Source organism: Hyla sarda, chromosome 1, assembly GCF_029499605.1.
Source record: "Hyla sarda isolate aHylSar1 chromosome 1, aHylSar1.hap1, whole genome shotgun sequence".
Lineage (NCBI taxonomy): Eukaryota > Metazoa > Chordata > Amphibia > Anura > Hylidae > Hyla > Hyla sarda.
This window is the reverse complement of record NC_079189.1, coordinates 4,115,330-4,136,851: the sequence shown is the minus strand read 5'-3', so window position 1 is coordinate 4,136,851 and position 21,522 is coordinate 4,115,330. Positions and strand designations below refer to the sequence as shown.

At 47.2% G+C, this 21,522-nt stretch overlaps 2 protein-coding genes across 8 annotated transcripts in view; one reads left to right on the top strand and one right to left on the bottom strand.

The window, feature by feature from the left end:
- The window catches only part of LOC130281700 (zinc finger protein 260-like), a 29,283-nt gene extending 12,518 nt beyond the window's left edge, over positions 1–16,765 (top strand). For 2 of the 7 annotated variants that reach the window (XM_056529402.1, XM_056529329.1), the window contains exons 5-9: positions 12,292–12,383; positions 12,471–12,549; positions 12,687–12,778; positions 12,864–12,987; positions 14,427–16,756. In XM_056529402.1, the coding sequence (XP_056385377.1) occupies positions 12,292–12,383; positions 12,471–12,549; positions 12,687–12,778; positions 12,864–12,987; positions 14,427–15,982 (1,943 nt within the window). In that variant the 3' untranslated portion in view covers positions 15,983–16,756. Of the gene's footprint in view, positions 1–12,291; positions 12,384–12,470; positions 12,550–12,686; positions 12,779–12,863; positions 12,988–14,426 lie in introns of all 7 variants that reach the window. The other 5 variants (XM_056529563.1, XM_056529246.1, XM_056529707.1 and 2 more) reach the window with 5 other exon arrangements.
- The window catches only part of LOC130306379 (zinc finger protein 845-like), a 316,660-nt gene that overhangs the window by 168,185 nt on the left and 126,953 nt on the right, over positions 1–21,522 (bottom strand). The window lies entirely within an intron of this gene.

Below are 21,522 nucleotides of genomic sequence, written 5' to 3'. Positions count from 1 at the left end.
GGGCATCAGCTACTTCTCGCTGCTTTGTCCTCCGTATCTGGACCTTTTATCTTTCAGTGCCTCCTATTCTTTTTATAATCTCCCCCATCTTTTTGGAGATTTGGTGACTACTTTACTGTCCTCTTCATATGCCGACCCCCTGTGTCCAGAATGTATGGAATAGGTGATGGTGGAGGAATCTCCTTCCGTAATGACTCCTCCCCAGGATACGAACAGCCGGGAAACCTCTCCTCCAGCCTGAAGAGAAGTACATTGTCTGTTGTCACGATCACACCCTATCGGTCCAGCTAAGACGCTAGAGAGAGTGTGATGGTGCAAGGGTTAAAGCCGCCAGACCTCTGGGTATCCACTACAAGTCCCAGCAAGTCACCAAATTAACCCTTAGATAAACGTGTTTTACCAGAGCCTCCTTCAGAAAGGTGAGCTCATATATTTAGAGATCAAAGACCGGAGCTGATTAATTAAACAATTAATCTGATAAAAGGTATCTCAGTGCTGACTACATAAAAATACAGGAACAAATGACATACAGGTATAACAATATATAAAAGAGTTTAGCAAGACAAGTTCAGAAAACAAAAGATGAAGTTCTTACAGCATGATGATATCAGCCCATGAGAGAGTTCCAGCTTTTCTTAGGATGGTCTTGTCAGCTTGTGGCCCAGCTTTTTACACCCAACTTTGAGTCTAGCATTGTTTTTAAATATCATATGCTGCTTTCTTGGGAGGGAGACTCCATTCCCCCCCTCCCCTCTGGTCCCACCAGGGGGTCTTCTCTCTTCCTGGCCCCTTATCTGTTTGATTATATGATGGGACCAGAGTGCATGACTTCAAAGGAGATACCAAGACAGAAAATGCAATACACAAAACAGTCTGAATGACCCCTCACCCATGTCTTAGTTTATACACAGATATAATTTATAATACACATATAGGATTTTAATAATCAGGCCTTGGGCCTGACACCTCCCCCTTAAGATGGGGACAGAGAGATCTTGCCTGTCCAGGCTGATAGATCTGTCTCCATTACTCCTCTATTTCTCTTCTTGACACCACAGGCCCTGCATTCCCAGGCAAAGATGGCACTGAAGGGGCCTATTTCCTCATTTAGCTGCCTTTTCCTTGCAGCCAAGAGCTGTGGATTGATCTCTACATCCTGAAGGGATCCCTGGCTCTCAGCTTCCTCCACTAGGTCCAGTAGGGGATCACTACCCAGCCCTTCCTCTGGTGCACTGCATACACTGAGTACCACCTCCTCAGGGTCATAGTATGCCATATTAATGTGGTACTGTCTCTGCCTCTGACCTTTCTCAGCAAGGGCAACTACATATGTGGTGGGTCCTAGGCGCTGCAAAATGGGGAAGGGACCCTCCCAGGCAGCCTGCAACTTATTCTGCCTGATGGGGTTCAGAACCATTACCTTCTGTCCCACTTCATAGACCCGGTCCCTTGCATTGTGATCATACCAGTACTTCTGCCTGGACTGTGCTGCTGTGAGGTTGTCCTGTACCAGCCCAGTCAATGCCTGCATCCTGTCCCTGAATCTCAGAACATACTCCACCACAGAAGTCTCAGGGGCATGTAGCCCCCCTTCCCATTCCCCTCTTACTAAATCTCGGGGTCCCCGCACTTTGTGACCATATAATAACTCAAAGGGCGAGAAACCTGTAGGCTCTTGGGGTACCTCCCTGTAAGCAAATAACAGATGGGGTAAATACTTTTCCCAGTCTCTGCCCTCTGATTCTACAAAGGTTTTTAGCATTTGTTTTAAGGTCCCATTGAACCTCTCACAGAGACCATTTGTTTGGGGGTGGTATGGGCTTGCTACCGAGTGCTGTATATTCACCTTCTTACAGAGACTTTGCATGAGATTGGACATGAACTGTGTGCCCTGATCAGTGAGCAGTTCTCTGGGGAACCCCACCCTGCAGAATATACTGATCAGTGCATCTGCCACCTTATCTGCCCGGACAGAGGATAAGGCAACAGCTTCAGGGTACCTAGTTGCATAATCCACCACAGTGAGAATAAATGGTTTCCCTGTGCTGCTGGGTATAGCTAGAGGTCCCACAATATCCACTGCCACTCGTTCAAAGGGTACAGATATGACTGGTAGGGGCACTAGGGGAACACGAGTTACATCCCCAGACTTACCCACCCTCTGGCAGACACGACAAGATCTACAATAATTGGCAACAGCAGTACCCATACCCGGCCAGTAGAAATTGTGTGCCAACCTGGACTTTGTCTTGGCCACTCCCAAATGTCCTGCCAGGGGGGTCTCATGGGCCAACCTCAGCAGCTCTTTACTGTACGGCCTAGGAACCCCTAACTGCCTTTCTCTCTCCTGGGCCCCTAGCATGCCTTTGGAAAGGGACTCCCAGTACAAGATATCATTTTCCCAATATACCCGATGCCCATCTGTGTCAAAACCTGTATGTTTAGCACGTTGTCTCAGCCCTTCAAGGGAAGGGTCACTGCGCAGAGCATCCCGGAAATGCTCATTTCCCTCCCCCCATCTCGTGGTATCAGGGAGCACAGTTCCCCCAGGTGAACTAGCATCTCCACCTTCCTCTGCTGGGGCTTAAAAGTCACACAGCTTGCCCCTTGCATCACCATCCTCCCTTCCTTTTAAAGCTGCAGCCCTGGCATGCTGCTGACGCGTTACCACTGTCACCATTGGTATGCCTCCCTGGGGTTTACCTTCCTCCCCCTCAGTTCCAGACATAACAATACAGGCATCATACACAGGGCTATCACTCCTTCCCTCCTCCTCCTTAGGCTCACAGGATTGTGACATATCACTCACTGCTGGTCCCTCATCCTTACATGTCACCAGGGGCACACCAACCCCTCCCCCTAGCCCATCTCCACTAGGTATTGGCAATGCATTGTCACCACATTTTACAATACACCCCATTCCACTTTTGGAAAACATTTACTGGTTCAGTCACAGGTAAACAATTATCAATCCCCTGCACCCCCTCCCAGTTACCACGTTTCACAGTGTCTCCCAAAGTCTTGCACAGTACCTCAGAATGAACAGGGCTCTCTCCTAGCCCATCCGGTGTGCAGGTAGTGTCCTCTGGAGCATAATGACAGAGCATCCGATCCAAATCATTCCCCAGCAGAACATTAACAGGGATGTCCTCAGAGACCCCCACCACCCGCAAACCTTTGCCTGTACCTCAATCCAGGTACACACGGGCCATGGGCATAGCAGGCCGCATACCTCCAATTCCTTTTAAAGCCATGGTTCTTCCAGGGATGATGTCCTCTGTATCCACCACTTCATGCTGCACCAAGGTATAGGAGGCTCCAGAATCTCGCAAACCCACTGTCACCCGGTCACCCACAGTTACACTCTGCAGGTTATCCGCTCTTTTCTCCACCGCTCCGGACACCAGAAGAACGGCTGTGTGTCCTCCAGCTACTGGTGGAGAATTCTTTTTGTTGGGGTAAGTGGCACTCGTGTGCCCAATATTGTTTCATCTGTAACATCGGCGGGTGTCCCCCTGACCCAGTGTGGCTCCTGTTGCTTTTGGGAATGATGGCAAGAATTTCCCGGCTGACCTGGTGGTGCTCTGTGGGTGTGTGGCTCCCCTCCAGGTACTTGCTCCGGCTTGTGCAGATCCACGCTTTGCTGCTGGTGCCCGGTTGTTGGCAAAGTCATCTCCTAGTTCTGCTGCTTCCATGGCTGTCTTGGGCTTGCGGTCCAAAATCCACTCTCTGGCTTCAAAGCTCCGTGTTTGGACAAACTGATCCAGGACCATCAAGTCCTCCAGGGCCTCATAGGTAGTGACTTGTAGGCCCCCAGTCCATTGCCTGAATGCAATCCTTAGCTGACCTGCATGTTCAGTGCAGCTTTCTGTGGCACTTTGTTGCAAAGTCCGAAACTTTTTCCGATAAGTCTCTGGAGTCAGATTAAAACTTTTGAGCAGGGCAGATTTTATTGCCTCATAGTCCTGGTCACTCTCAGAGGGAAGCGAAGCAAACACATCCAGAGCTTTTCCTTGCAGCCGTGGGGTTAGATATCGTCCCCACTGTTCCTTAGGTAGATGGAACTGCCGGCAAACCTTTTCAAATCCCCTCAGGAACACATCCAGATCACCATCTTTCTCCAACATGGGAAAATGTTCCAAGTGGGGTTTGTGGTCTCCTTGATCCTGCACATCACTCCGTGCGGATGAAGCATCCCCTCTCAGCCTCAGAACCTCCGGTTCATGCCTTCGCTGGGCCTCTCTCTCTCTGCCGCTCGTGCCTGGGCCTCTCTCTCTGCAGTTTGGTACTGGAGAAGCAGTTGGAGTTTCATATTGGCAGCCACATTCCCAAGGTGTTGTAAGGCAGTCCGCATATAAGAGTCCAAGGCCTAATGTGGAGTACTGTCCTGATGGGGAGTAATGTTATATTCCCCAGGAGATATCAGTCCTTGGATGGCAGTTCCAGCTGTAGGACTTTGTCTCATGTCACTCAGCTCTTCTGCACGGGATCATACTCCACAAGATCAGCAATGTTACACCGAGTGCTCCGGGTCCCCGGAGCGCTCGCAGCGTTCTCCTGTTCGCAGCGCCCCGGTCAGACCCGCTGATCGGGAGCGCTGCGATAGTGTCCCTAGCCGGGATGCGATCCGCGATGTGGGACGCGCCCGCTCGCGATTCGCATCCCGGCTCGCTTACCAGACTCGTTCCCCGTCTGATCTGTCCCGGAGCGCGCGGCCCCGCTCCCTAGGGCGCGCGCCGGCTCTCTGCGATTTAAAGGGCCGGTGCGCCACTGATTGGCGTCTGGTTCTAATTAGTGTGTTCACCTGTGCACTTCCCTATATAACCTCACTTCCCCTTCCCTTCCTTGCCGGATCTTGTTGCCATTGTGCCAGTGAAAGCGTTCCTTGTATGTCCCAAGCCAGTGTTCCAGACCTCTTGCCGTTGCCCCTGACTACGATCCTTGCTGCCTGCCCTGACCTTCTGCTACGTCCGACCTTGCTCTTGCCTAATCCCTTGTACCGTGCCTATCTCAGCAGTCAGAGAGGTTGAGCCGTTGCCGGTGGATACGACCTGGTTGCTACCGCCGCTGCAAGACCATCCTGCTTTGCGGCGGGCTCTGGTGAATACCAGTAGCAACTTAGAACCGGTCCGCCGGCACGGTCCACGCCAATCCCTCTCTGACACAGAGGATCCACCTCCAGCTTGCCGAATCCTGACAGTAGATCCGGCCATGGATCCCGCTGAGGTCCCACTGCCAGTTGTCGCTGACTTTACCACGGTGGTCGCCCAGCAGTCGCAACAGATAGCGCAACAAGGCCATCAGCTGTCTCAACTGACTGTTATACTACAGCAGCTTCTACCACAGCTTCAGCAACCATCTCCTCCGCCAGCTCCTGCACCTCCTCCGCAGCGAGTGGCCGCATCCAGCCTCCGTTTATCGTTGCCAGACAAGTTCGATGGGGACTCTAGTCTTTGCCGTGGTTTTCTCTCGCAATGTTCCCTGCATTTGGAGATGATGTCGGACCAATTTGCAACTGAACGGTCAAAGGTGACTTTCGTGGTTAATCTCCTGTCTGGGAAGGCCCTGTCATAGGCCACACCCCTCTGGGACCGCAATGATCCTGTCACTGCCTCCGTACAGACCTTCTTCGGGGAGATTCGAAGTGTCTTCAAGGAACCAGCCCGAGCTTCTTCTGCCGAGACTGCCCTGCTTAACCTGGTCCAGGGTAATTCTTCAGTAGGCGATAACGAGGCCCTCTGCGCGACCCAGTAACATCAAAGATGTGCTGGCCGCACGAGAAATCCCTGCCAACCTGCATGAACTTATTCATTTGGCCACCCGCATTGACATGCGTTTTTCCGAAAGACGCCAGGAGCTCCGTCAGGATATGGACTTTGTTCGCACTAGGCGGTTTCTCTCCCCGGCTCCTCTCTTCTCTGGTCCGCTGCAATCTGTTCCTGTGCCTTCCGCCGTGGAGGCTATGCAAGTAGACCGGTCTCGCCTGACACCACAAGAGAGGACACGCTGCCGCAATAAGAACCTATGCCTATACTGTGCTAGTACCGAACACTTCTTGAAGGATTGTCCTATCCGTCCTCCACGTCAGGACAGACGCACTCCGATCCCGCACAAAGGTGAGACAGCTCTAGGTGTGAACTCTGCTTCTCCACGTCTTACTGTGCCTGTGCGGATTTCTTCTTCTAACTCCTCCTTCTCAGCTGTGGCCTTCTTGGATTCTGGATCTGCAGGAAATTTTATTTTGGCGTCTTTCGTTAACAGATTCAACATCCCAGTGACCAGTCTCGCCAGACCTCTCTACATCGCTTCAGTTAATGGTGAAAGATTGGACTGTACTGTGCGTTACCGCACAGAACCCCTGTTAATGTGCATTGGACCTCATCACGAAAAAATTAAATTTCTGGCCCTCTCTAACTGCAATTCTGAAATTCTTCTCGGACTGCCTTGGCTCCAACGCCATTCCCCTACCCTTGACTGGACCACCGGGAAATCAAGAACTGGGGTGCTTCTTGCTACAAAAAATGCCTCATGTCTGCTCCCAGTCCTGCCAGTCAAACCCCTAAGGCTCCTCCTATACCAGGACTCCCCAAGGCCTATTTGGACTATGCCGATGTTTATTGCAAAAAACAAGCAGAGACTTTGCCTCCTCACAGGCCTTATGACTGTCCTATTGATCTCCTCCCTGGTACTACTCCACCCCGGGGCAGAATCTATCCTCTGTCAGCTCCTGAAACACAAGCCATGTCGGATTACATCCAAGAAAATTTAAAAAGGGGATTCATCCGCAAGTCTTCCTCCCCTGCCAGAGCCGGGTTCTTCTTTGTCTCCAAAAAAGACGGTTCCTTACGGCCATGCATCGATTACCGTGGTCTTATTAAGATCACTATAAAAAACCGCTATCCCCTGGCTCTTATCTCAGAATTCTTTGATCGCCTACGTGGCGCTAACATCTTCACCAAATTGGAAGACCACATTTAACACCAGAGACGGACACTTTGAATATCTGGTTATGCCCTTTGGGCTCTGCAACGCCCCTGCTGTCTTCCAGGACTTTGTAAATGAAATTTTTCGGGATTTGTTATATACCTGTGTTGTGGTTTACTTGGACGACATTTTGATTTTCTCTTCTACCCTCGAAGAACACCGCCGTCATGTCCTCCTGGTGCTCCAGAGACTCCTTGACAATCAATTATATGCCAAGATGGAGAAATGTCTCTTTGAATGCCAATCTCTTCCCTTCCTAGGATATTTAGTCTCTGGCCAGGGACTTCAAATGGACCCAGACAAACTGTCAGCCGTGTTAGATTGGCCACGCCCCTCTGGACTCCGAGCTATCCAAAGCTGCTTGGGGTTTGCCAATTACTACCGACAATTTATTCCACGTTTTTCCACCATTGTGGCCCCAATTGTGGCCCTAACCAAGAAAAACGCCAACCCTAAGTCCTGGTCTCCCCAAGCGGACGAGGCATTCAACCGTCTCAAAACTGCCTTTTCTTCTGCTCCCGTACTCTCCAGACCTGATCCATCTAAACCCTTCTCACTGGAGGTAGACGCCTCCTCGGTGGGAGCCGGAGCTGTACTCCTACAAAAAAACTCTTCTGGACATAACGTTACTTGTGGTTTCTTTTCTAGGACCTTCTCTCCGGCGGAGAAAAATTACTCCATTGGTGATCGAGAACTGCTGGCCATAAAACTAGCCCTCGAGGAATGGAGGCACCTGCTGGAGGGGTCCAAATACCCAATTATCATATACACAGATCACAAGAATCTCTCTTATCTTCAGTCTGCCCAACGGCTGAACCCGCGCCAGGCTAGGTGGTCGTTGTTTTTTTGCCTCGTTCCTCGGATGCCTCCAAAATGGAAGCCCCCCCTGCAACACATTGTTCCTCCTGAGTGTCTGATCTCCGCTTCCCCAGCTTCCATCAGACAAACTCCTCCTGGAAAGACTTTCGTCCCTCCACGGCAGCGCCTCAAGATCCTCAGATGGGGACACTCCTCGCACCTCGCCGGCCATGCTGGCATCAAAAAATCCATCCAGCTCATCTCTCGATTTTATTGGTGGCCTACCCTGGAAGCAGATGTTGCTGATTTTGTTCGGGCTTGTACAGTCTGTGCCCGGGACAAGACCCCTCGTCAGAAGCCTGCCGGCCTCCATCATCCTCTGCCTGTTCCTGAGCTACCATGGTCTCAGATTGCCATGGACTTTATAACAGACCTGCCTTTATCCCATGGCAACACAGTAATTTGGGTGGTCGTTGATCGTTTCTCCAAGATGGCACATTTTATTCCACTTCCAGGGCTTCCTTCTGCGCCACAGTTGGCGAAACAATTTTTTGTGCACATTTTTCGCCTTCACGGGCTTCCCACGCATATCGTCTCGGATAGAGGCGTTCAATTTGTGTCGAAATTCTGGAGGGCCCTCTGTAATCAACTTAAAATCAAATTAAATTTCTCGTCTTCCTATCATCCTCAATCCAATGGGCAAGTAGAGAGAGTTAACCAGGTTCTTGGTGACTATTTGCGACATTTTGTTTCCTCCCGCCAGGATGATTGGGCCGATCTTCCACCCTGGGCTGAATTCTCGTAGAATTTCAAAATCTCTGAATCCTCCGCTAAATCCCCATTCTTTGTGGTGTACGGCCGTCACCCTCTTTCCCCCCCCCCCCTCTCATGCCTTCTGGTTGGCCCGCTGTTGATGAGGTTACTCGGGACTTCTCCACCATCTGGAATGAGACTCAAAAATCCCTCATACAGGCCTCATCCCGGATGAAGAAGCATGCCGACAAAAAAAAGAACTCCTCCTGTCTTTGTTCCTGGAGACAAAGTGTGGCTCTCCGCCAAGTATATCCGCTTCCGTGTCCCCAGTTATAAACTGGGACCACGTTACCTTGAACCCTTTAGATCAAGTGCCAAATCAATCCTGTCTCCTACAAACTCCTTCCCCCTTCTCTCCGTATTCCTAATGCTTTTCATGTCTCCCTCCTTAAACCGCTTATCCTTAACCGCTTTTCTCCCAAGGTTGTTGCTCCTACTCCTGTCTCTGGGTCCTCAGATGTCTTCTCGGTTAAAGAAATTCTCGCGTCTAAGACTGTCAGAGGTAAAAAAAAAATTCTTGTAGATTGGGAGAATTGTGGTCCTGAGGAGAGGTCATGGGAACCCGAGGATAACATTCTTGACAAGAACCTAATTCTCAAATTTTCAGGTTCCAAAAAGAGGGGGAGACCCAAGGGGGGGGGTACTGTTACGCTGAGCGCTCCGGGTCCCCGCTCCTCCCCGGAGCGCTCGCAGCGTTCTCCTGTTCGCAGCGCCCCAGTCAGACCGGGAGCTCTGCGATAGTGTCCCTAGCCGGGATGCGATGCGGGACGCGCCCGCTCGCGATTCACATCCCGGCCCGCTTACCAGACTCGTTCCACGTCTGTTCTGTCCACGCACGCGCGGCCCCGCTCCCTAGGGCGCGCGCGCGCCGGCTCTCTGCGATTTAAAGGGCCGGTGCGCCACTGATTGGCGTCTGGTTCTAATTAGTGTGTTCACCTGTGCACTTCCCTATATAACCTCACTTTCCCTTCCTTGCCGGATCGTGTTGCCATTGTGCCAGTGAAAGCGTTCCTTGTATGTCCCAAGCCAGTGTTCCCGACCTCTTGCCGTTGCCCCTGACTACGATCCTTGCTGCCTGCCTTGACCTTCTGCTACGTCCGACCTTGCTCTTGCCTAATCCCTTGTACCGCGCCTATCTCAGCAGTCAGAGAGGTTGAGCCATTGCCGGTGGATACGACCTGGTTGCTACCGCCGCTACAAGACCATCCCGCTTTGCGGCGGGCTCTAGTGAATACCAGTAGCAACTTAGAACCGGTCCGCCGGCACGGTCCACGCCAATCCCTCTCTGACACAGAGGATCCACCTCCAGCTTGCCGAATCCTGACAAGCAATAAGTTGTTCCTTGTTCTTTCCTGCAGTAGGGATGTCCTTTTCTTGGCACATTAGCTCCAGTGCAGGCTTGGACTGCTTGCGATATGCCTCCATATTTCCGAGATGAGACAGAGGAGGTAAAACAGGAGATGGGGAGGACAGAACTGTCTTGCACTCTTTTTGTATGTCTTTTAAACCAGCACTGAGCTCTGTCTTTGGAGTTTACACACAAGAAGATGTATGCAATTTCTTTTTTAGTGTTAAGATTTCCTTACAGGTAAAATCCAGCAAGCACTAAAAATCTCTAAATATATCCCGACGCTGCCACCAGTTGTCACGATCACACCCTATCGGTCCAGCCAAGACGCTAGAGAGCATGTGATGGTGCAAGGGTTAAGGCCACCAGACCTTTAGGTATCCACTACTAGTCCCAGCAAGTCACCAAATTAACCCTTAGATAAACGTGTTTCACCCGAGCTGCCTTCAGAAAGGTGAGCTCATATATTTAGAGATCAAAGACCAGAGCTGATTAATTAAACATTTAATCTGATAAAAGGTATCACAGTGCTATATATATAAAAATACAGGAACAAATGACATACAGGTATAAAAGAGTTTAGCAAGGCAAGTTCAGAAAACAAAAGATGAAGTTCTTACAGCATGATGGTATAGCAGCTCCAAGAGAGTGAGTTTCAGCTGTTCTTAGGATGGTCTTGTCAGCTTGTGGCCCAGCTTTTAACAACCAACTTTTTAGTCTAGCATTGTTTTTAAATATCATATGCTGCTTTCTTGGGAGGGAGACTCCATTCCCCTCTCCCCTCTGGTCCCACCAGGGGGGTCTTCTCTCTTCCTGGCCCCTTATCTGTTTGATTATATGATGGGACCAGTGTGCACGACTTCAAAGGAGATACCAAGACATAAAATGCAATACACAAAACAGTCTGACCCCTCACCCTTGTCTTAGTTTATACACATATATAATTTATAATACACATATAGGATTTTAATAATCAGGCCTTGGGCCTGACATCTGTGTACTAGTGCTGGGCGGTATGGCCTAAAATGAATATCACAGTATATTTTTTTTTATTATCACGGTATTACCGCCTGTCCCCACCCCGCGAGCGGGGTCCCTGTGCCCACTAGCGGTGTCAAATGTGCCCCCCGTGAGCGCTATCATCACCGCCAGTGGGGTCCCTGTGCCCACTAGCGGTGTCACAAGAATGCAGAGCGCGGCTCTGTTCCCCGTCCCTGTCAGCTCTCAGGGTACGGGAACAGATTTAAAAGCCTCACGCATAGCTAACGTAGTACTGCGCATGCGCAGTACTAAGCAAATAGCATAGGGCTAACGGTAGGCTCCTAGCGCTGCCTACGTTAACCCTACGCTATTTGCGTAGTGCTGCGCCTGCACAGTACTATGTTAGCCGCGCGCAAGGCTTTTAAATCTGTTCCCGTACCCTGAGAGCTGACAGGGACGGGGAACAGAGCCGCGCTCGGCATTCTTGTGACACAGCTAGTGGGCACAGGGACCCCGCTAGCGGTGATGGTAGCGCTCGCGGGAGGCATTCTTGTGACACCGCTAGTGGGCACATGGATCCCGTTAGCGGTGGGGATTGATCGTGCTCGCGGGGACACTGGCTGACAGGCGCAGCGAGGGGACACAGTAAATGGATTAGCTTCTTTAGGGCCACAGAAGCACACCGGGACAAGTGAGGGCGCCGCGCTGGGCTCTACAATTCATCCGGAGGGTGGGGGAGGGGTCCGACCGGTATAGCGGTATGGGCAAAAATCCATACCGTGGGAGAAAAAAAAACAGTATCCGGTTCATACCGGTATACTGCCCAGCACTACTGTGTACTGTCATGGTGCCACAGATATTTAACCCCTCATTCACCTCTGAGAGAGGAATAGTCGTCACATGACAGAGAACTTGTGGTTATATAGACATAGAGACTTATCCCACATGGTCCCTGGTGGAGGAGACTTTGGAGCAGTCGTTTTCTTACTACAGAAAGTTTGATAGAAGATGGAGCCGCAACGTATGTTCCCTCTGTGGACATATAGAATCCTCTAATAAGGGATTAGAGACCAGATTTCTACCCCAGATGACCCATTTATTACCGAAATGTCTGTGTCTCCTCCACCTGCTGACAATGGATTCCCCTGAGGAAGGAGTGACAGCCGAGTCTCTGTAGGGACCAGCAGCTTCGGGCCTGGGATTTCACTGCAGGTCTGACTGGATTATCTGATGTTTTATCAGAAAGTGGGGGAGGGGCAGAACATTGTTATTGAGGCCTGATAAATAACCTAGAGGTGAGAAGTGTATGATATATATAGATGGATATACAGGAGCTGATGTATTCATTCCCTGTGTGTTCCCTACAGATGGAGTCATTGATAGAAATCCACCCAAGAGGTGTCCCCGCCCTCTGTATTCCCAGGACTGTCCAGAGGGAAATGTCCCAGAGAAGCATCAGGTAGATGGCGCTAAAGTCTCCCCAAAATATGACCAGAAAGTGATTGACCCCAAGATCAACTTACATTTTCTTCCTATCTTTTTTAAGGATAAAGATCTGATGGATATTAAGGTTGAGGTTAAAACTGAACCAGAAGAGGAGACGGATTTCGGGGCCTATCAGCAGTGTAAGGAGGGGGAGACTTTTATTGGTGGAGGGTCTCCTAGATACTACTACACCCATCATCTGATCATCACATGGAATAATCTATTCATCACTGTGTGTTCTGTACTGATGTATTCATTCCCTGTGTGTTCCCTACAGATGAAGTCATTGATAGAAATCCACCCGAGAGGTGTCCCCGTCCTCTGTATTCCCAGGACTGTCCAGAGGGAAATGTCCCAGAGAAGCATCAGGTAGATGACGTAAAGAATTTCCAAAATATGACCAGAAATGATTGAGGTAAAGTTCTTTTTAACATTTAATTTCTTGTTTGTTCAGGTTGAAGATCTGATGTATATTAAGGTTGAGGTTAAAGATGAACCAGAAGAGGAGACAGATTTTTGGGCCGATCACTCGTGTATGAGGGAAGTGAAGGAGGAAATCCCAGGAGGTGTTACCCCAGGTATGTACCTTAGAGCTACTTTACATTAACGACAAAGAATAAGTCAGCCAGCACTTTAGTTGATGCCAAACTATTATATGGACCTGGCCTACAGGTGCAAGCTACTAGGCTATCTATACAGCAACAGAAGAATACAGCAGCACACTGCCAGCACAAGGATATAGGTGAAACATGAACATGCAGATAAAACATGGAGAGCTATACAACTATGGTGTAATAGATGCAAATGTGAAACTATGAAATAGTGAGGCACTTAGCTCGCAAATTTGTCTCCGCCGGCGGTCAAATAGCTTGGACCGTCCCACCGCGATAAGGTGGCCTCATTGGGACGGACCCTACACTGTGAATATGCCTCTGTGTGAACAGTTCAGTAAGCATGGCAGGGTCTGGAACATCCAAGACACCTTATATACACACCTGATAGAGGTGGGTGGGGTGCAAGGCCAACATGGAGGTAGCCACTCCCCCGTATGTGCAATACAGACAAAGAATAAGTCAGCCAGCACTTTAGTTGATACCAAACTATTATATGGACCTGGCCTGCAGGTGCACGCTACTAAGCTAAATATACAGCAACAGAAGAATACAGCAGCACACTGCCAGCACAAGGATATAGGTGAAACATGAACATGCAGATAAAACATGGAGAGCTATACAGCTATGGTGTAATAGATGCAAATGTGAAACTATGAAATAGTGAGGCACTTAGCTCGCAAATTTGTCTCCGCCGGCGGTCAAATAGCTTGGACCGTCCCACCGCGATAAGGTGGCCTCATTGGGACGGACCCTACACTGTGAATATGCCTCTGTGTGAACAGTTCAGTAAGCATGGCAGGGTCTGGAACATCCAAGACACCTTATATACACACCTGATAGAGGTGGGTGGGGTGCAAGGCCAACATGGAGGTAGCCACTCCCCCATATGTGCAATACAGACAAAGAATAAGTCAGCCAGCACTTTAGTTGATACCAAACTATTATATGGACCTGGCCTGCAGGTGCACGCTACTAAGCTAAATATACAGCAACAGAAGAATACAGCAGCACACTGCCAGCACAAGGATATAGGTGAAACATGAACATGCAGATAAAACATGGAGAGCTATACAGCTATGGTGTAATAGATGCAAATGTGAAACTATGAAATAGTGAGGCACTTAGCTCGCAAATTTGTCTCCGCCGGCGGTCAAATAGCTTGGACTGTCCCACCACGATAAGGTGGCCTCCTGGGACGGACCCTACACTGTGAATATGCCTCTGTGTGAACAGTTCAGTAAGCATGGCAGGGTCTGGAACATCCAAGACACCTTATATACACACCTGATAGGCCCCAGTGATCCCCTGTGTTATAACCATCAAAAACTGCAGCAAAACTTCATGTGTGTTTCCAACCTAATAATATTTTATACATTTCCCATAATCCATTTTTATCCCAACAGGAAATCCCAGTAAGAATTTTGAGGGAAACTTCATGTTATTCCTGAATGATAAAGGAGAAGATGAAGATATGATGGAGCGCTCCTCAGGAGAAGACCTCCTTACCCCTAATGTCTATCCACATCTATCCTATAATAATCCACCTGATCATGGGGAACCTTCTCCTGACCAACCACACATTGTTATCACATGGACAGATCAGAAAGGGGAGAAAGTTTTATATTGTGAGGAATGTGGAAGAGAATTTACAAGAAAATCAGAACTTGTTAGACACAGAAAAAGTCATATAGGAAAGAAGCTGTATGTGTGTTCAGAATGTGGGAAATCCTGTAAATGTCAATCAGCTCTTACTATACATGAGAGAATCCATACAGGGGAGAAGCCATATTCATGTTCAGAATGTGGAAAATGTTTTAAAAGTAAAGCAGAGCTTCTTAAACATGAGAGATTACACACAGGAGAGAAGCCATATTCATGTTCAGAATGTAGAAAATGTTTTAAAATTAAATCGGAGCTTGTTAACCATGAGAGAAAACACACAGGAGAGAAGCCATATTCGTGTTCAGAATGTGGAAAAGGTTTTAAAAGTAAAGCAGAGGTGGTTAAACATGAGAAAATACACACAGGAGAAAAGCCATATTCGTGTTCCGAATGTGGAAAATGTTTTCGAAATATAACGCAGCTTGTTTCACATAAGAGAATTCACATGGGAGAAAAGCCATTTTCATGTTTAGAATGTGGCAAATGTTTTACACACAAATCAAATCTTGTTACACATGAGAGAAGTCACACAGGAGAGAAGCCATATTCATGTTCTGAATGTGGGAAATGTTTTATAAGTATATCAGATCTTAGGAGACATGAGAGAATTCACGCAGGAGAGAAGCCGTATTCATGTTCAGAATGTGGGAAATGTTTTAAATGTAAATCAGAACTTGTTATACATAAGAGAATTCACACAGGAGAGAAGCCGTATTCATGTTCTCAATGTGGGAAATGTTTTACACAAAAATCAGTTCTGATATTGCATGAGAGATGTCACACAGGAGAGAAGCCATATTCATGTTCTGAATGTGGGAAATGTTTTACAGGTAAATCAAATCTTGTTAAGCATGAGAGAATTCACACAGGAGAGAAGCCGTATTCATGTTCACAATGTGGGAAATGCTTTAAAAGTAAATCAGATCTTGTTATACATGAGAGAATTCACACAGGAGAGAAGCCGTATTCATGTTCACAATGTGGGAAATGTTTTACCAACAAACCAAGTCTTGTTAAGCATGAGAGAAGTCACACAGGAGAGAAGCTGTGTTCATGTTCAGATTGTGGTAAATGTTTTATAAGCAAATCAGATCTTGTTATACATGAGAGAATTCACACAGGAGAGAAGCCATATTTGTGTTCAGAATGTGGGAAATGTTTTACAAGTAAAGGAAATCTTCTTACACATGAGAGAAGTCACACAAGGGAGAAGAACTATCAATGTTTGGAATGTGGGAAATGTTTTATATATCAATCCCAACTTTCTGGACACAAGAGAAGTCACACTGTAGTCTGATGGATGAAATAATAAATGATAAAAAATATAATAATATAGAGAATGGAAATATGAGATTTTAGGTATCGGTAAAATGTGATGTGTCTTAAGTTCTGTTGTGAGAATTAACCCTTGAATAAACATTTTAATGAAACCTAAGCAGAAGCTAAAGCCAACATCATCTCTTGGTCATCAGCACCTGGGGTCATGTGACCTTTGTAGGTAAATAACGGTAATGAGAAGTAATATGTAATGCTATTGTGTATCATTTAGTAGTGACTTGTAGCTCTACACTACAGTATGATTGGATGATTTCTATGGATGATAATGATTGGTGATTACTATGTATTACCTCGGCCTCATTTCCATTAGAAATATTACTGATTGTATCTCATGTGTCACTTCTGTCCTATCAGGACACTTCTGTGTTGTCCCTAATAAGTAAAATCCTGTGTGTGAACCGGTCCCTATAACAAGAGGTTGTCCCTGTGAGTCCTTGTGGACATGGAGAAGGGACATTCTTGGTGTTTCTCCAGACAGGGGTGCGGAGTGCTGCTGGGGAGACAGTGGATTTGTAGGGGTCCCCGGCAGGGGGTGGGGTTATTGCTGTTCTATATGAGCGGGCTCTGTCCCCATTATCCAGGCTCCGGTCTCTGTGTCCTCTGAGGAAGAAACATTTTCTCTTTATATTCATTTTTTTTTCCGTCTTCTGAGACATGAGAGAATTCACACAGGAGAGAAGCCATATTCATGTTCAGAATGTAGAAAATGTTTTAAAATTAAATCAGAGCTTGTTAACCATGAGAGAATACACACAGGAGAGAAGCCATATTGATGTTCACAATCACAAACATCAAATGACGGGCGGAGCTGTCTATTTCTTAGTTTTGGTTTTAGGTTTTTTTGGTTTTAGGTTTCAATCAAAGAGTAAATATAACAAAAGTATAAAGAAATAAGAGTAAAAGGAACAAATTCCCTATCGGGGAAGAAAGTTATGCCTGGATCTATATTAAAGTGTGTATTGAAATACTCTTATCCAATTGATTACCGTATTTTTCGCCCTATAGGACGCACCCAATTTATAGGTGCAAAATCTAAAAAAATAAAAAAATTTTAACCCAATAGTGGTCTTCAACCTGCGGACCTCCAGATGTTGCAAAACTACAACTCCCAGCATGCCCGGACAGCCAACGGCTGTCCGGGCATGCTGGGAGTTGTAGTTTTGCAACATCTGGAGGTCCGCAGATTGAAGACCACTGCATAGGAGGTAATACTCACGTGTCCCCGCCGCTCCGGACCCGAAACCGCTGCCCTGAATGTCGCTCCATCGCTGTCGCCGCGTCCCCGTCGCTCCGGAACGTTTGGGTATCCTCGCTCTCCGTCGCCGCCATCACGTCGTTACGCACGTACGCGACGACGTGATGACGAGGAAGGAGAGCGCCGGCCATACGGGGGATCCCTGAACGGAGAAGACGCCGAGGAGGCAGGTAAGGTCCCTCCCGGTGTCCTGTAAGCACTAACCCGGCTATTCAGTCGGGCTGTTCGGAACGCCGCGGTGAGATGGCTGAACAGCCGGGTTAGTGTCACTTTCCCTTCAGACGTGGCGGTCAGTTTTGATCGCCGCGTCTGAAGGGTTAATACAGGGCATCACCGCGATCGGTGATGTCCTGTATTAGCCGCGGGTCCCGGCCGTTGATGGCCGCAGGGGCCGCCGCCATAGGGGTGTATTCGCCGTATAAGACGCACCGACTTTTTCCCCCCAGTTTTGGGGAAGAAAAAGTGCGTCTTATACGGCGAAAAATACGGTATGATAAAATTAAGGAAAGGTTGTGCCGATCTATTAAATGATGAAGCTAATGTATACAAGAGTGGTCTTAACCCCTTTAAGGACGCAGGGTTTTTCCGTTTTTGCATTTTCGTTTTTTTCCTCTTCACCTTTAAAAAATCATAACTCTTTCAATTTTGCACCTAAAAATCCATATAATGGCTTATTTTTTGCGCCACCAACTCTACTTTGTAATGACGTCAGTCATTTTACCCAAAAATCGACGGCGAAACGGGAAAATTCATTGTGAGACAAAATTGAAAAACAAAAAACGCCATTTTGTAACTTTTGGGGGCTTCCGTTTCTACGTAGTACATTTTTCGGTAAAAATGACACCTTCTCTTTATTCTGTAGGTCCATACGGGTAAAATGATCCCCTACTTATGTAGCTTTGATTTTGTCGTAATTGTGGAAAAAAAATCATAACTACATGCAGGAAAATGTATACGTTTAAAAATGTCATCTTCTGACCCCTATAACTCTATTTTTCCGCGTACGGGGCGGTATGAGGGCTCATTTTTTGAAGATCTTAGCGGTACCATTTATGTATTGATCGCTTTTTAATTTTTTCATGATATAAAAAGTGACCAAAAATACACTATTTTGGAATTTTTTTGCGTGTACGCCATTGACCGTTCGGTTTTATTAACGATATATTTTTATAATTCGGACATTTCCGCACGCAGTGATACCACTTTTTTTTTAAATGGGAAAGGGGGGGTGATTCAAACTTTTATTAGGGAAGGGGTTAAATGATCTTTATTCACTTTTTTTTTTTTTGCAGTGTTCTAGCTCCCATAGGAGACTATAACACTGCACACACTGATCTCTTATACTGATCATTGTTATCCCATAGGGACCTATAACACTGCACACACTGATCTCTTATACTGATCATTATTATCCCATAGGAGACTATAACACTGCACACACTAATCTTTTACATTGATCAGTGGTTTCTCATAGGAAACCACTGATCGGTGATTCTGCCGCTTGACTGCTCATGGCTGGATCTCAGGCACTGAGCAGTCATTCGGCGATCGGACACCGAGGTGGCAGGTAGGGACCCCTCCGGCTGTCCTGTAAGGCGTTCTAGAACGGGAGCGGACTCATGACGTACCGGTACGTCATGGGTCCTTAACAGGTTAAAAGAGGAGTCTAAATGACTCAATACTCCCTACGTTATACCTCCGAAAGAGGATAGTGTCTGTTTCATATGTATAGGTTGTAAGAGTCAATACAGGGCATTGAGTCGGACCATGATTCCCATCTGTTGGTGACTTTGCTTACATTGCCTGAGCCAATAGCGATTATTTTTTCAAATGCATAAGTTGTGTTTACCTTAGAAATAACTGCGTCTATGTCTGGGATTTTAGTAGAACAATTCCTTATCCGGAGGGGGAATGTGTTGGATATTGATGAACAATAATACTAGTTGGGGGGGGTCCAGTTCAACCTAGATGTCAAAAGAGAAGAAATTAAGGTTTTTGCAGTCTACCCAATAGATTTGTATTAGAGGGCAATTCTATAAAATAAGAAATAGATTTCCCGTATGTCCACATCCGTGCCAACATCTATCAGACGAGTTCGGGAAAACTTTATTAATTTTATCTGGAGTAAAATACCAACTTGAATGGGAGGAGCATTGGGAAGACCCATGTTAATATTTGAGAGCTATTTGCCAATCTTTCGATGAAAATTCTCCACCAATATCTCTTTCCCAGAGGTGTAGAGGATAGGTTTTTTGGAGTACAAGGCATATATTGGGCGAGTTTAGAGGGTATATACTTTATAATAAAGCTACCAATGTTCAGGAGGGAAGGGGCGAGAGATTTGAAGATAAGTCTAATTCTCATAGTCATCGAATTCCTTATTAGTTTGGTCGTATTTTTGATGTAGGTTTTCAAAAGATAATAATTCTTTGTCATTATAAAGATGTTTAACTTGTTCAACTGGTGAATGCTAAAAAGTGTTCAATTAATAAAGATATCAAATTATGCAAATAAGAATAATCTACCATCTGTATTATTCACGGGTACAGTTAAGAAAGATAGGGAGCTGGAGGAAGGCTGAGTGTCCTAAGTGGGGCACAATGGACGTTGACCTAATCCATTTGCTATGGCTATGCCCAAAGGTTAAAGGATATTGGTCTAAGGTGTTTCAGATGATAGAAAATACATTGAATCTGGAGAAAGACTGGTCGGCAATAGAAGTCATTCTTGGAGACTTTAGGAAGGTTAGGAAGGGCCGAGAGTTACTGAATCGTATTCTTATGCTGGCTAAGGTGGTGATCCTAAGAGGGCTCTTAGGTCCCAACGAAATCGAATGGGAGAGGCTACCGGTAGTTCAAAAAATTTGGAAGTATGAAGAACGGAAGGCTGGTAGGTCTAGGAGAAGATTAAATCATTTTAGATTGATTTGGGCAGATTGGGAAGAGTGAGTTTTTTTTGTTTTTTTTTTCTCTCCCTCTCTTCTGGCAGGGGAGGGGGTATACGGGAATGTAATGTTGTTTGTGGATTATGATATGTGTATTTATATCTTTAATTGAAACAATAAAAATGTGTAGCTACTTTAGTCCATATACCGTATATACTCGAGTATAAGCCGAGTTTTTTTCGCACGATTTTTCGTGCTGAAAACACCCCCCCTCGGCTTATACTCGAGTGAACTCTCCGCCCTCAGTGGTCTTCAACCTGCGGACCTCCAGATGTTTCAAAACTACAACTCCCAGCATGCCCGGACAGCCATCGGCTGTCCGGGCATGCTGGGAGTTGTAGTTTTTAAACATCTGGAGGTCCGCAGGTTGAAGACCACTGTTCAGACATTGACAGGTGGTGATGATGAAGGGGGGGGGGGATGATGACAGGTGGTGATGATGAAGGGGGGGGGTGGGATGATGACAGGTGATGATGATGAAGGGGGGGGTGTGGGATGATGACAGGGGGATGATGACAGGCGGTGATGATGAAGGGGGGTGTGTGGAATGATGACAGGCGGTGATGATGAAGGGGGGTGTGTGGGATGATGACAGGCGGTGATGATGAAGGGGGGGTGGAATGATGACAGGCGGTGATGATGAAGGGGGGGTGTGTGGGATGATGACAGGGGGATGAAGGGGGGTTGTGGAATGATGACAGGTGGTGATGATGAAGGGGGAGTGTGGGATGATGACAGGGGGATGATGACAGGCGGTGATGATGAAGGGGTAATGATGACAGGCGGTGATGATGAAGGGGGGTTGTTGGATGATGACAGGCAGTGATGATGAAGGGGGGGGTGGGATGATGACAGGCGGTGATGATGAAGGGGGGATGATGACAGGGTAATGATGAAGGGGGGGGATGATGACAGGTGGTGATGATGAAGGGGGATGATGACAGGGCGATGATGATGAGGGTGCTAATGACGGGGGTCTGGATGATGACAGGGGGGGATGATGTATTTCCCACCCTAGGCTTATAGTCGAGTCAATAACTTTTCCTGGGTTTTTGGGGTGAAATTAGGGGCCTCGGCTTATATTTGTGGTCGGCTTATACTCGAGTATATACGGTAGATAAATCTAGGTTAGGACTGGATGCCTGTGATAGACTTAATTATGTATTTTCTATATTCGGTGCGTCTAAGGAGGATACGGTTGTTAAATAAGGTATCCAGGCGATAAAAGCGGCTTTCACAAAATAATGTCACGACAGAGCAACTGGGCACTACCTGTATAAATGCTGGGCTGTGTGTAGCT